Source organism: Alosa sapidissima, chromosome 22 (assembly GCF_018492685.1).
Source record: "Alosa sapidissima isolate fAloSap1 chromosome 22, fAloSap1.pri, whole genome shotgun sequence".
Classification (NCBI taxonomy): domain Eukaryota; kingdom Metazoa; phylum Chordata; class Actinopteri; order Clupeiformes; family Clupeidae; genus Alosa; species Alosa sapidissima.
The window spans coordinates 766,337-779,896 of record NC_055978.1 but is presented as its reverse complement, the minus strand read 5'-3'; the positions used below and the strand labels follow the sequence as shown (position 1 = coordinate 779,896).

Genomic DNA, 13,560 nt, shown 5'->3' with positions numbered 1-13,560 from the left:
AGTCTGGTAGTGCGGGAGTGCAGGCTTCTGTACCTCTTCCCAGAGGGCAGTAGATCAAACAGATTGTGAGCGGGGTGACTTGCATCACTCACAATTTTGGTCGCCTTGCGGGTGAGGTGGGTGGTGTAAATGTCCTTCAGGGAGGGGAGTGAAGCACCAATAATCCTTCCAGCTGTGTTCACTATGCGCTGCAGGGCTTTCCTGTTGTATTCAGTGCAGCTTCCGCCCCACACAGCGATACAGCTGGAGAGGATGCTCTCAATGGTGCCTCGGTAGAATGTGGTCATGATGGCTGGTGGAGCACTTGCTCGTCTGAGTTTCCGCAGGAAGTACAGGCGGCGCTGAGCTCTCTTCGCCAGTGATGCGGTGTTGGTGGTCCAGGAGAGGTCTTCACTGATGTGCACCCCCAGGAATTTGGTGCTGCTCGCTCTCTCCACCACAGCACCGTCGATGGTCAGTGGCAGGTGTTGGGTGTGACCTCTCCGGAAGTCAACAACAATCTCTTTGGTCTTGCTGACGTTCAGCAGGAGGTTGTTGTCCCTGCACCACGTGGTCAGATGGTCGACCTCCAACCTGTATTGAGTCTCGTCGCCCTTGGTGATGAGACCCACCAGTGTTGTGTCGTCAGCAAATTTCACTATGTGATTGTTGCTGTAGGTTGCAGTGCAGTCATGCGTCAGCAGGGTGAAGAGCAGCGGACTGAGCACGCAGCCTTGGGGGGCCCCTGTGCTCAGTGTGATGCTGCTTGAGGTATTGTTGCCAACACGTACTACTTGAGGCCTCTGACAGAGGAAGTCCAGTAGCCAGTTGCAGAGGTAGGTACTGAGTCCCAGTTTGTCAAGTTTGCAGATGAGTTGTTGTGGTATTATGGTGTTGAATGCAGAACTGAAGTCTATAAACAGCAATCTCACATATGAGTCTCTTTTTTCCAGGTGGGTGAGGGCTGGGTGGAGGGCAGAGCAGATTGCATCCTTTGTAGACCGCTTGGCTCGGTATGCAAACTGGAAGGGGTCCAGGGTGGGGGGGAGAATGAATTTGATGTGTGACATGACAAGCCGCTCAAAGCACTTCATGATGATGGGTGTCAGTGCCACAGGGCGGTAGTCATTGAAGCAGGATGGAGCAGTTTTCTTCGGCACAGGTATGATGGTGGCAGCTTTGAAACATGATGGGACGATGGCTTGCTTCAGGGAAGTGTTAAAGATGTCTGTGAAGACATCCTTAAGCTCCCCTGCGCAGTCCTTCAGCGCATGACCTGGGATGTTGTCTGGACCTGTTGCCTTACGGGTGTTGATAGCAGCAAGTGTCCTCTTCACGCTGTCGGCAGAGAGGCACAGGGGCTGCTCATGTAGAGGGGGATGGGTGCTGTTTTGTGCTTCAAAGCGAGCAAAGAAGCGGTTCAGGTTGTTGAGCAGAGGGATGTTGCTCTCACAGCTCTGTGGCGCGGGCTTGTAGTCCGTGAGGGCCTGAATGCCCTGCCATAGGCTTTGTGCGTTCCTGCTGTCTTTGAAGTGGGTGGTTATCTTGTGAGTGTATTCCTTTTTTGCTTCCTTGATGCCACGGGACAGGTTGGCTCTCGCTGTTCTCATGCCAGCTTCATCCCCAGCTCTGTAGGCTTTGTCTCTGGCCCTCAGCAGCCTGAGGACATCCCCTGTCAGCCATGGCTTCCAGTTAGCCCGAGTGATGATGTCTTTTGTGTGGGTCACATCATCGATGCACTTGGTGATGTAAGAGGTTACAGTGTCTGTATACTCCTCTATGTCTGTCCGGTTGTTGTAAGTGGCTGCCTGCTTAAACATTTCCCAGTCTGTTGTGTCAAAGCAGTCTTGAAGAGCTTCGGAGGCTTCTGTAATTGCTGCGTGCGTTTGTTGGGCTATTATTCTATCTCCTGCTCAAACAAAAGATGTGTGCATTAAGGAGATTTTGATAATGTGTTTACAAACTTTACTTTACAGAAAATTGTAAATAGCCTATTGTCGAGCAGTTAATGGGATACTGCGCAGTTGGGAAGTTATGGTGGGCTAACTTGGTGTGAATACACAGGGGAAATTCTCTCTCTTCTCTCTCGTTGTTGAGTTGCCTGATGGTACGCACAGTGCGTACGCCGTACACCTGTAGGCACGCCTGATCACTAAAGTTTGCATCGTTGCAGACCTTGGCTGCCCCGATGCACAGACTAAAAGGTAAAAAAGCCTCTACCTTATCCGAACACAACACGCGAAACACAACTTCAATAGACAAGTAGATAGGCTAGGTCGACAGGACATTGCCTACGAACACTGTTAGTGTCAGCAGAGTTACTGCCTCAGTGTGTTGCCAAATCTTGTAAAAAATAAATAAAAGAAAGTTTAGCATGCATGGACAGTCTTCTTTCAACCCAGATAAAGAAAACAAGATGCATCAGCCTCGAATAAGCACAATATGAAGTGGACTAAGTAAAAACATGATGTTGGGATAAACGCTGACAGTACAGTGGGCATCGCTTTCAAATGACCACTTCATTCGCGCATTACGCGGCGTGAAGCTGCGAGAAGCTTTAGTACCACTTTCAGCCACTGTGCGTCGCTCTGCCACTGTACATCGCTCTGCCTGCCGTCCCTTACATAATTGTTGCCGAGAGTAATCCCAGCCTACGAATTCAATAACAAAATAAATCATGCATAATTAAACATTACCTCGATTTAGGCTACTTGGGTATGGCTTAAGGCTTGACTACACGAAAATCGAAATCGAAATTCGCTGTCTACATTATTGTCAGTGTTGGGGTTAACGCAACTACGCAAATCAAAACAGTGGTGTGATAATTGAGACGGTAGAGAAATAACTGTTCAGAATTAATCTGTAGCCTTGGGTAGGCTTCTGCAGAAAACAATGTTGTTGCCGATTTAATACTATCTGGCGACGTTTTTAACAGGCTACGCAATAGAGGCTTAGACAACTATGACCCACGTTTTGGTTTCGTAAATTAATTTGCCCTACTTTTTGACTGCAATGTAGTCAATTGACTGCTTGACATGTCATTTTTATTTTTCTGTACGATAAACAATTACATCTGCTTTATGCCGCAGAATTACATTCATATTTGGCTGACTGCAGACGCGCCACTTCCCTCCCCATATTCCAATATTAAGATAGTATAAAGTGCTTTTTGTATAGGCTACTATCATAAAAAAAAATAGTTAAAACGAATAGATATTTGCAATTTGACAAAACACTGGTCCTCATTTTGCGAATGCGAGGACGATATGAGCCTGTTGCATTTAGTTAGATGTCCGAGTCACACATAATGTTTGAAAACCACTGGCTCGTAATCACAATAATTTAACACACGACAGTTGGATAACCTACTTCATCATGTCCCCATGCCTACATTTTTGTGAGTAGCATAGAGATCGTTAAAAACAATAAAGTATGGCTCTCCGTTTGGGACATCGAAAACTTTTTTTAATTTTTAATAGACTACTGTCGAAGATGCTGACTTGCAAAAGCCTCGGGATAACACGTTATCTCCACTATCATCAGTCATGCCCCTTGATCAAAGTGGGGAATGAAATAAAAGTTTGATAACCACTGGCTTAACAAGTTACCTGCAGTCCAGAACACAGAATCTATTGCAATATTCTGATGATCGGCGATGATATCGGCAAATGTTTGTTTTCCAAAGTAAGAATTTCACTTCACCATGCACCTTCGACAATACCTGGCCTACCTGGTATCATTACAAACATTATTCTGTGTCCTAAAACTGGCATATTTTATGGCATTGTGTCATGTAAGTTCGTTGCAAAATCTAGAGAAATGTGTGAGGTGGTCAGCGGGGGACAATTGAGACACACATTGGATTGTGTTATTACTTGAACATTCCACACTATCCACAGCTGTGGTAGGCCTATCAGGGGCAGGAGGATTACTGTCAGCGCAGGCTTTATATAAAATTCTTCAACAGAAGGACTCGAATGTTGTCTTGTTTGTGGAGCGCTTTGCTTCGCTTCTGTAATTTCGGCTTCATTGAAAATGAGGGCTTCCCTCAATGACCCTCCGAGAATAAATAAAGGTTGAATGAATGAATGAATGCAGGCTTGCCCAAAATAAAGGCATGTGGTTTGCGCAGACTACAGTAAATAACAGACCCGCCAGAATGTGCGTTATGATGCTTTTTTACGAGCAAGATGTTTTTGGTACCCTACGCACACTGCATGTTCTTAAATAACAATGATCATCAGTAATATTCGACCATTATTTTGGGTAAATGGGCAAGCGTGACCACCTTGATTGGCTGATTGGCTGATGATTGTAACGCGGGCATGATTCCAAACACCTCCCTTACGATGATGAGTGACAGGTGACAGGTCTCAGAATGCGTGCGCTACACAAAGACGGAAGATGATGAATAACTGGGGCCGTAGGCTATTCACAAAGGCTTTTATCTTACTACTAGGAGTAGGTTACTCCTAAATCGCACTTAAAGATTTTAGCTTGGAGTTTTCTCTTAAAAGTTATTCACAAAGCCTTTCAGACAACTCCTAAACTAGGAGTGAGTCTTCGTGGGTATGGATGACGTCATTACTCATGCACGAGCTTGACTGAAGTGACCACCTTGATTGGCTGACGATTGTAACGCGGGAATTCCAAACACCTCTCTTCCGATGATGAGTGACAGGTGACAGGTCGGAGAATGCGTGCGCTACACAAGTAGTGCGAAGGACGGAAGATGATTAATAACTGAATAAAAAGGCCTAGCCTAAATGAATAAAGAGTAAGGCTAAACAAATAGCCTATAGCCTAATGAAACAGGCCTATGGATTGATGCAGTAGCCTACCTTTGCAACATTATTAAATTAATCTGTCACCATAGGCTACGTTTGCAAAGAGGAGAACATTTTAATTTGATTCACAATGAAACGTTACATTTCATTTACATGTTAACAATGAGTAGTTTTGGTTGTGTTTGGGTGGCGTTATTGCATCCCTTTTATGAATGCAAAATTGTTCCCTTGCGATTGGAAGCTCCTGTTGCGCATAGGCTACGCATTTCAAAACATCGCAACGTAAAATGCCACAAAAAAGCTGTTTATGAATAGGTCTTAGTGAGTTAGGAGTCCTCTCGACTTAAGCTGTCCCAGACTTAAGTGCTACTTTTAGGTCTAAAATGCTTCGTGAATTACTTTTTGTGAAAAAATTAGGAGTCCTAAAGTTAGGAGTGACACGCCCATTATGTTTAGGAGTTGCTCCTAAATTCGCCAGTTAGGAGCTACTTTTAGCCTTAAAATTCTTTGTGAATACGGCCCCTGAATAAAAAGGCCTAGCCTAAATGAATCAAGGCAAAACAAATAGCCTAGTAGCCTAATGAAACATACGGATTGATGTAGTATCTTTGTAACATTATTAAATTATTCTGTTACTATGCCTACGTTTGCAAAAGAGAACATTTTAATTTGATTCGCAATAATGTTACATTTAATTTACATGTTGACAATGATTAGCCTAGTTTTGGTTGTTGTTGGCGGCGTTATTGCATGTTAGTTATGCCTACAATGCAAAATTGCTTCCTCACGATTGGAAGCTCCTGTAGCTGCATAGGATTTCAAAACACGGCAAAAGCAGGTTTGTGAATAGGTCTGTGAGTAAGGAGTCCTCTTGACTTCTTTTAAGCTGTCAGAGGTGGGAAGGTGTGATGTGTTGGGGGCAGGGCCGGATGTGCACAAATGTCTGATGGCCCCCCTTCCCCCCAGCCAGCGTAAATCGGGTGGTTAGTTAATAGGCCTATCATGAAGATTTTTCCTGCCATCTAAGGCACGAGCGCATCTGTGAGGCCAAGCCTCACCAAGTAGCTCGTTTGTTTACAACTAACATTCCATTTAATTAAACTGCTTTATAGGCTATGCCGAAATAGTTTTCAACATTTTGAATATTAGTGTCGGGTGAATTGAAATGTTCTCAAAGTAGCCTTATGGCTGAAAGCTGCTTGGGATCCCCCCATCAAGCATATAACCATACAAACGCGCTTCCTGCACTCATTGTTTCAAAAGGAGTAATTTTGGCTTAGTCAGAACTGAAGAGCTGTGGACGGCACGGCACGGTATGCCCAATGAAAATAAATTAACGCAACGCAACACAACACAGACCCCGCGAATTCTCTCGCGTCAGTCACTGACATGAACGAAACACAGAACCCGCTTCTCTCACGGCAGTCACTGACAGTAACCTAGAATAAATGAATGGGGAAAAACACTTCCCCATGACAAAGACATCGTAAAACACTGAAAGTTAATATTTTGTCACTAGCAACATACATCTGTCCTTTGTCAAATGTATTATGTTCCAAGTAGCCTATGCGTAATTCTGCTTCATAAAGTTGAACAAATACATTTCCTTATTTCACAGAAAAATATAAATAGCCAGTTAGGGTCTACAGTGCAGAGTTGGTAAGTTATGGTAGGCCAGCTTGCAGTGAACATACAAACGGGCAATTCTTTCTCTTGTAGCTGAGTAGCCTCAGGTGCGCACGTAGACATAAGGCCGAACATGCAAGCGCCAATGAATCGTGCTCTCACGACAATCACGCTGTTAAACTTAAATAGGTTAACATCACTCTAAGTTCGCCTTCAAGCAAGGAAAACGATGATTTGAAGACATCTGTTTCGTTGGAAGGGCAAGGGGTAGCAACAGGGCAACACAGAGACAGGCCCGATGGCAGGGCTGTTATGAGAGTATTAAAATATGGGATATTCTACGGGAAAACATTAAAACGGCAAGACAGCGGGGGAAAGTTAAAATATGTGATAAACACGGAAAATGTTGGCATATATAATTATTTGTGAAATTGTGCAAACAGGCGCAACGCATTTGAAAAGGAAGGACTGGTAGCATGCAAGCTCACGGGAAAGATTGATTTAAGAACGTTATCACAGTGTGTGGCTGTGGCATGGAAGACAGTGACAATTTGCAAAGGAGGGTCATGTCTTTTTTAACAATTCTGTCGGAGGGTCATTGAACAAGCACTGCAATTTGAAGCACTCAAAATTCCTCCGGTGGCCCCTTCAATAAATAACGAAGTCCCTAGATTGCTGCTGGGCTTTATGTCTTGGTTCAACAACTCATTGCCGTCAAACGCATAGCCTATCTCGCGGTTGCATCCATTACAAACAAACATGCAATGTGAACATCTGGGATTGGGGAGAGCACTAAATTGCTCTACTGAATAAGCACGAAGTCAAAAATTAAAAACACTCTTTAATAATCAAAAATAAACCGATGAAGTAAACTTGTGACCATCAAAAATCGTTTATCGCCTGTAACTCCGTGATAACAGGACGTAACAGGAAGGCATTTGGCTGAGCAACGGAGGTTAATATGCTCTATATTTTGTCCAAATGATGTCTGTCTATCATCGTTGCACTCGGAGAAAACCAGAATGTTTAATTTGTCCTGCGTTTCTTCTACGGCTGCAAACGGGATTCACTCGCAGTTAACCAAATATTTCTTTATTAGGGCAGGGCAGGCATATTTCTGGCTATTAAATTATTTCTAAACCAGTCTGCTAAAGTCTGTAGTGAAGTAGGGTTTTCCAGGCTCCATTTCTTTTTACGAGACACCCTGCTCACTTGAGCCATCTACCGGTTGTTTGGGTTGTTGAAGCGTCTCACTGGAAAAATACAAATTAAAGTTGCGTGATACCGCGTGATCCCACGCGCGGACCGCGAGTGAAGCTGGCCAAGTCGAAGCACTGCCCACTGTAAGCACAACAGCAGCTACAGGCCAAAAGGCATGTTTCTTAATTACAGCGCCCCCTAGAGGTCAAAGGTCACCAGATTTCTTGAGCGTCCCCGTGATTGGGTCCTGAGTCCATGCTCCAAGTTTGGCTTTCATACATGCAAGGGTTGTTGAGATATGAGCTCACTTCCTGTTTGGCGGCTTTGCCGCAAATTTCGATTGGCTGTTACAGCCTAATGCTTCTGTCAATTGTTCCAGAAAGCAATGCACTGATAAGGCATGGTCTGAAGATGGCCTCTGCCAATTTTGGCGAGGATCCGCTGAAATTTGTGGCCTGCGAAAACTTGTACGTGTTTTTGATTAAATCCAATATGGCCGCCGAATTAATTACGATGACATCACAAGTTGGCTTGGGTCGGCCTAAGGACCTCCAACAGTATTAGCAGACACCACTAGTGCGTTTTAATTCTAAGCACAACAGCAGCTACAGGCCAAAAGGCATGTTTCTTAATTACAGCGCCCCCTAGAGGTCAAAGGTCACCAGATTTCTTGAGCGTCCCCCTGATTGGGTCCTTAGTCCATGGACTAAGTTTGGTTATGATAGATGAATGGGTTGCTGAGATATGAGCTCACTTCCTGTTTGGCGGCTTCGCCGCAAAATTCGATTGGCTGTTACGCGCGAACGGTTTTAGTTCCGAAGACAAAAAGCAATGCATTAATGAGGCATGGTCTGTAGATGATATCTTTGAAGTTTGGTATCAATCGGACAACATTTGTGAACTGTGAAGACTTTTAAATGTTTTTGATGAAATCCAATATGGCGGAAAATCCATCATGGCGGAAATTGACGTCATAGGGTGCGTTGAACTCGGCTTGGATCGGATTCCAACGATACCTAATTTTTGACAATCGGCCATACGGGTCAAAAGTTACGTGCGTGAACGCACATCCAACTTTGGCCTGTTGGTGGCGCTAGAGCGCTTAAGTTGCCGACATGAAACTTGGTGACATTAATTATGGGACCCAAATTTCACAACTTTTCACCAGACGGTTCTATGGGCTGCCATAGACTTCAATGGCAGAGGAATAATAATAAGAAACAGTAGAAACACAATGGGTGCCTTCGCAGCTTCGCTGCTTGGCCCCCAATAACGTTCACTTTGCTTTCTGTAAACGTTTGTTCTTCAATAGCACCATGGCTTTATTTGTCCATTCAGAGCTAATGATAGTCAGTCAGCCTTTGCGTAAAGAAATAGGCTATAGATATCAGTCAAACTGTTGTTGGGTTGTGTTGATTTGATTTATCAGACTTGTATTTAAATGACCTGTAATTGACAAAAAAGCAACATGCACATTTGTAAAGATGGACTTAACAAGATAAAGATACAGATACACTCTTGACTCATGTCATTCTTGTCATGGTTTGTGCGGTTATTAATCCAACAGAATGACACTCAAACATTGTGTAAATGGATGGCTGAAGTGGAGGTATTCTTGAATGAAGAGTGGCCAGCATTGGGAGACACTGAGGCTCTGGAGAAGCAGCTGGAACAATGCACTGTAAGTAATTTTGCACAACACACTTTTGTTTTCAGTTGAAAAAAGGCACAGTATTTAAATTTAAGATCGATGATTTAAAATGAAGATTAAATACTGAAGGTATATTATGGGATGAGCTAGGGCAATCTGACCATTTACATTACATTACATTACATTACATTTAGCAGACACTTCTTGACCGAAGTGACTTACATATGTCAGCTATATTACAAGGGATCACATTGTCCCCGGAGCAACTTGGGGTTAAGTGCCTTGCTCAAGGGCACAACGGTGGAAGCCGGGAATTGAACCGACAACTTTCAGGCTACTGCACGCTAGCCCAGCTCCTTAACCACTACACTACCACCGCCCACTTAAGCACCTAAAGTTAGTCACTTTTTCCAACTGGGACAGTGATAAAGAAAAGTTAGGTCGAACACTTTCAAGCTGTTTACAGGACGACATGCTAACACTAAGTTGTCTACAATGTGGAATACTATTGAAAAGTATTTGCATTTCATGCCATCCTTCCAAGAGGATAATAAAATTAACATTTTTATAGAAAAAAGAGCTTATGGCTTTCAAATACCAACCACCAGAAACTAAACATCTCAAATTTTCCGCAGGATAATCCCTCCCTTATGGATTACAAATGTACAAAGTTTTGAAAATGTTACTGCTCTGCATTCAAGACCACTTGAGAACAAAAATGGACCTTTTTCCTATTGCTGAAAGAATGATTTTGTAACACTTTACTTGACGGGTGAGTTCATAACACATTCATAGCAGTTGTCATAAACTGCACATAAAGCATTCACGACTGTTTCATGAGACATGACTCAACATTTATACCAAATCTTTCATGAATGTGGAAGACAGAACGACGACAACTTGTCAAAATAAAAGTCCAACAATCGCAAAGCAGCATTGCCGTTTTTGTTCCAAACCTCTTATCTGATCACGTCAGATCTGAGTCAATGGGCTACTCAGTGCCAAAAAGACAGAACATGGTCAAGCAAATATTTTTTGTTTCATAAATATTTTATGATGTTCATAAATGTCATTTGTGTCATGTTTCATAAATGTTTTATGATGTAACCTTTGCAGATGATTTCTCATCTTTTGCTACTGGTAATGTCCAACCGTTCCAGGTTACACAAATACGGGTCAGCTGAATGTAGGCTAGTTTACCTCCCAGTGTTAAATTCAGTGATTACGAATACTTCACAACTTATATAGTAAAGTGACATTCGATGTAAACTTCATAAGATATTCATGAAACATTTACAAAGGCTGGAGAGATTAAATTAATGGTATCCAGGTTACACAAATACGGGTCAGCTGAATGTAGGCTAGTTTACCTCCCAGTGTTAAATTCAGTGATTACCAATACTTCACAACTTGTATAGTAAAGTGACATTCGATGTAAACTTCATAAGATATTCATGAAATATTTACAAAGGCTGGAGAGATTAAATTAATGGTATCCAGGTTACATAAATACGGGTCAGCTAAATGTTGGCTAGTTTACCTCCCAGTGTTAAACTCTGTGATTACGAATACTTCACAACTTGTATAGTAAAGTGACATTTGATGTAGACTTCATAAGATATTCATGAAATATTTAGCCCATTGACTCAGATGTGACGTGATCGCAATGCTGTTTTGCGACTGTTGGACTTTTATTTTGACAAGTTGTCGTCGTTCTGTCTTCCACATTCATGAAATGTATGAATGTTGAGTCATGTCTCATGAAACAGTCATGAATGCTTAATGTGCAGTTTATGACAGCTGCTATAAATGTGTTATGAACTCACCCGTCAAGTAAAGTGTTAGCAAATATTTAATAACATAGGCAACCAAATTCGCTATAAACTGTCCATAATAGTCAATGTTTTTACACGGCTCTTCATAATGCTGCAGATTGCTCTTTTCACTTGAATGGGCCATACCAACGTTTTAGAAGTCTGATATTTCTCGATAACAAACCGTTATTCACGTCTTTCATATCACTCACCAAGTAATCCGGTCACATGTTTCAATAAAAATTCATTCGAAAGTGAAAGCGGTTGACGGTTGATCAGCTGTGAAAAAGAATGTTTGATTTAAGTTCAGCGTGTGAATTTAATCGGTCATTATCGAGAAAATAAGTCCAAAAAATAATCTGACCTGCTCTCAATGGTGATGGATGGATAAATTGGATGGATGATATGCCATGAAAAGGCCTTTATGTAACAATAAGATTTTGGCAATATACACTCAAGGTGGGTGTGATGTAAAATGATCGAACAAAGTATGGTAGGGAAATTGCAATGTTCAAAAAAGCCCTGTGAACTTGGTTAGGAAACATCATGAACTCTATGAAATACCAAAAAGCTGTCCATATCTGCCAAGAAATAAAAATTAGGGCCGTAATTGGCTTTTTCAACAGAACAATAATCCAGCATTCCAAAAAAGTAACACTTCAAGATTGGATTTTTTTTCTCATTGTTTTCAGTATGACACTAAAATGATTAATCAAGAATGGACTATATTTACCCATCTTCCACAAGAATTTTGGAGCTCACTGTGTCTTAATTTTCTGTGCACTGCCTTTATTATCCTGTCTGGTCTACTCGGTGAGAGTTAGCAGGTTGCTGCTGTGGAGAACTTATATTTAAATTTTCTGTATCTGTATCAAATGCATCTGTAGTTATTTTATTTTTTGTTATTTTCTTGACTAGGCATTGGTAAATGACATACACACCATCCAGCCAAGTGTGAATGGAATTAATGAGGTGGGTCAGGCCCTGAAGAAGGAGGCAGAACCTCCATTTGCAGCTAAACTTTCAAAAGAACTGGAAGAGCTGAACACACAGTGGGAGAACATTTGTAAACAGGTGAAATATTACCCATCTTTAATGACTCATATGGACTCATGACACCCATGTGGAAAATAATTGTACCTCATTATGTTGGTAGTACATTTCATATACCAAAAATAAAAAGGTTAATTACCATTCCATATTAATGCTCTTTTGAATGGTAACTATAACAACCATAGTAAATGATGTTTGAACTAGAAAGCAGGCTTTGCATCAAAATAATCAAATGTAACCAAGCTAACTACTCACTGTTATCACTGTTAGTTATCAAAGAAAGATATGCAACAAACTGAAAAAGTCTATTTCTTTTTAAAATAAACTATGTTTCCTTTTTTGTGCTATAAAGACATGACTGTTGCCAGCATACATGAGTGGCAACCAGGGGATAAGCAGGATAACGGCTTTCAAGGTGTCCTGATGTACAGAATTAATAGACTTGCTGGAGGAAACACAAAGTTGTTTCCTGCCTCATCCATTAATTCTACATAGTGGGACACCTCCGCAGCCTTTATCCCTTATATTAATTAATACATTTCAATTACTTCTTGGTAACACTTTATAATAACTACACACAATTCATCATTTATTAAGCCTTTGTTACTTATTAGTTAATGGTTTGTTCATCATTAGTAATTTCTAATTTATCATCAGTAAAGCATTTGTTCACACAGTTTATGTGTTTATAGTAAATAAGACTCTATCTTAAATATGTTTATACATTATTGTTAATACTTAATAAATGATGCAATAATATGTTTTTGATTAAGTAAGATTTCCATTATTTAACAGTTGTTACATAGACATGCACTAATGATTAGTTAGGATGAGGATACATATTTTATAAACCACTTCCTAATACTATAATTAATAATTAACTCAGGAGTTACAAATGGTTAGTTAATGATATTTTGTGAGCTCATCTAAAGTGAGGACATTGTATGCCTTGCAACACATTTACAAATGAGTTATAAAGTTAACACTTGCATTTATTCATTTAGCCGACATTTTCACCCAAAGCGACTTACACATGTCAATGAAATTAAAGGGAAAGGCCACATTGGTGGACTCTGGGGTTTGAACCCCAAACTTTATGAGTTACTGCATGTTAACCCGGCTCCCTATCCACTACACTACATCTGCCCAGTGATTTTACAACAGTCAATTCAAAAATATAATATAGATATGCATGTTTACTATGAACAAACCATTTTTTAACTGTGTGTAAACATGATTTACAGATGAAAACGAATGTAGGAATAATACTTTGCAAATGAAGAATACAGCATTTAATAATAGTTTACAGATGTTTAATGACAGTGTGTAGAAGAAAACAGATACTCTTGCATAGTTGTAGGGGTTTCTATCTGGGCCAAGGTAGTGTAGTGGATAAGGAGCTGGACTAGCATTCAATAGCCTGAAAAGTTGGGGGTTCGATTCCCGGCTT

General features: G+C 41.3%; 1 protein-coding gene across 6 annotated transcripts in view; it reads left to right on the top strand.

The window, feature by feature from the left end:
• dmd (dystrophin) overlaps positions 1 to 13,560 on the top strand; it is a 481,347-nt gene that overhangs the window by 175,315 nt on the left and 292,472 nt on the right. For all 6 annotated transcript variants that reach the window (XM_042077917.1, XM_042077916.1, XM_042077914.1 and 3 more), the window contains 2 exons: positions 9,160 to 9,273; positions 11,976 to 12,131. In XM_042077917.1, coding sequence (XP_041933851.1) covers positions 9,160 to 9,273; positions 11,976 to 12,131 — 270 coding nt within the window. The remainder of the gene's footprint in view (positions 1 to 9,159; positions 9,274 to 11,975; positions 12,132 to 13,560) is intronic.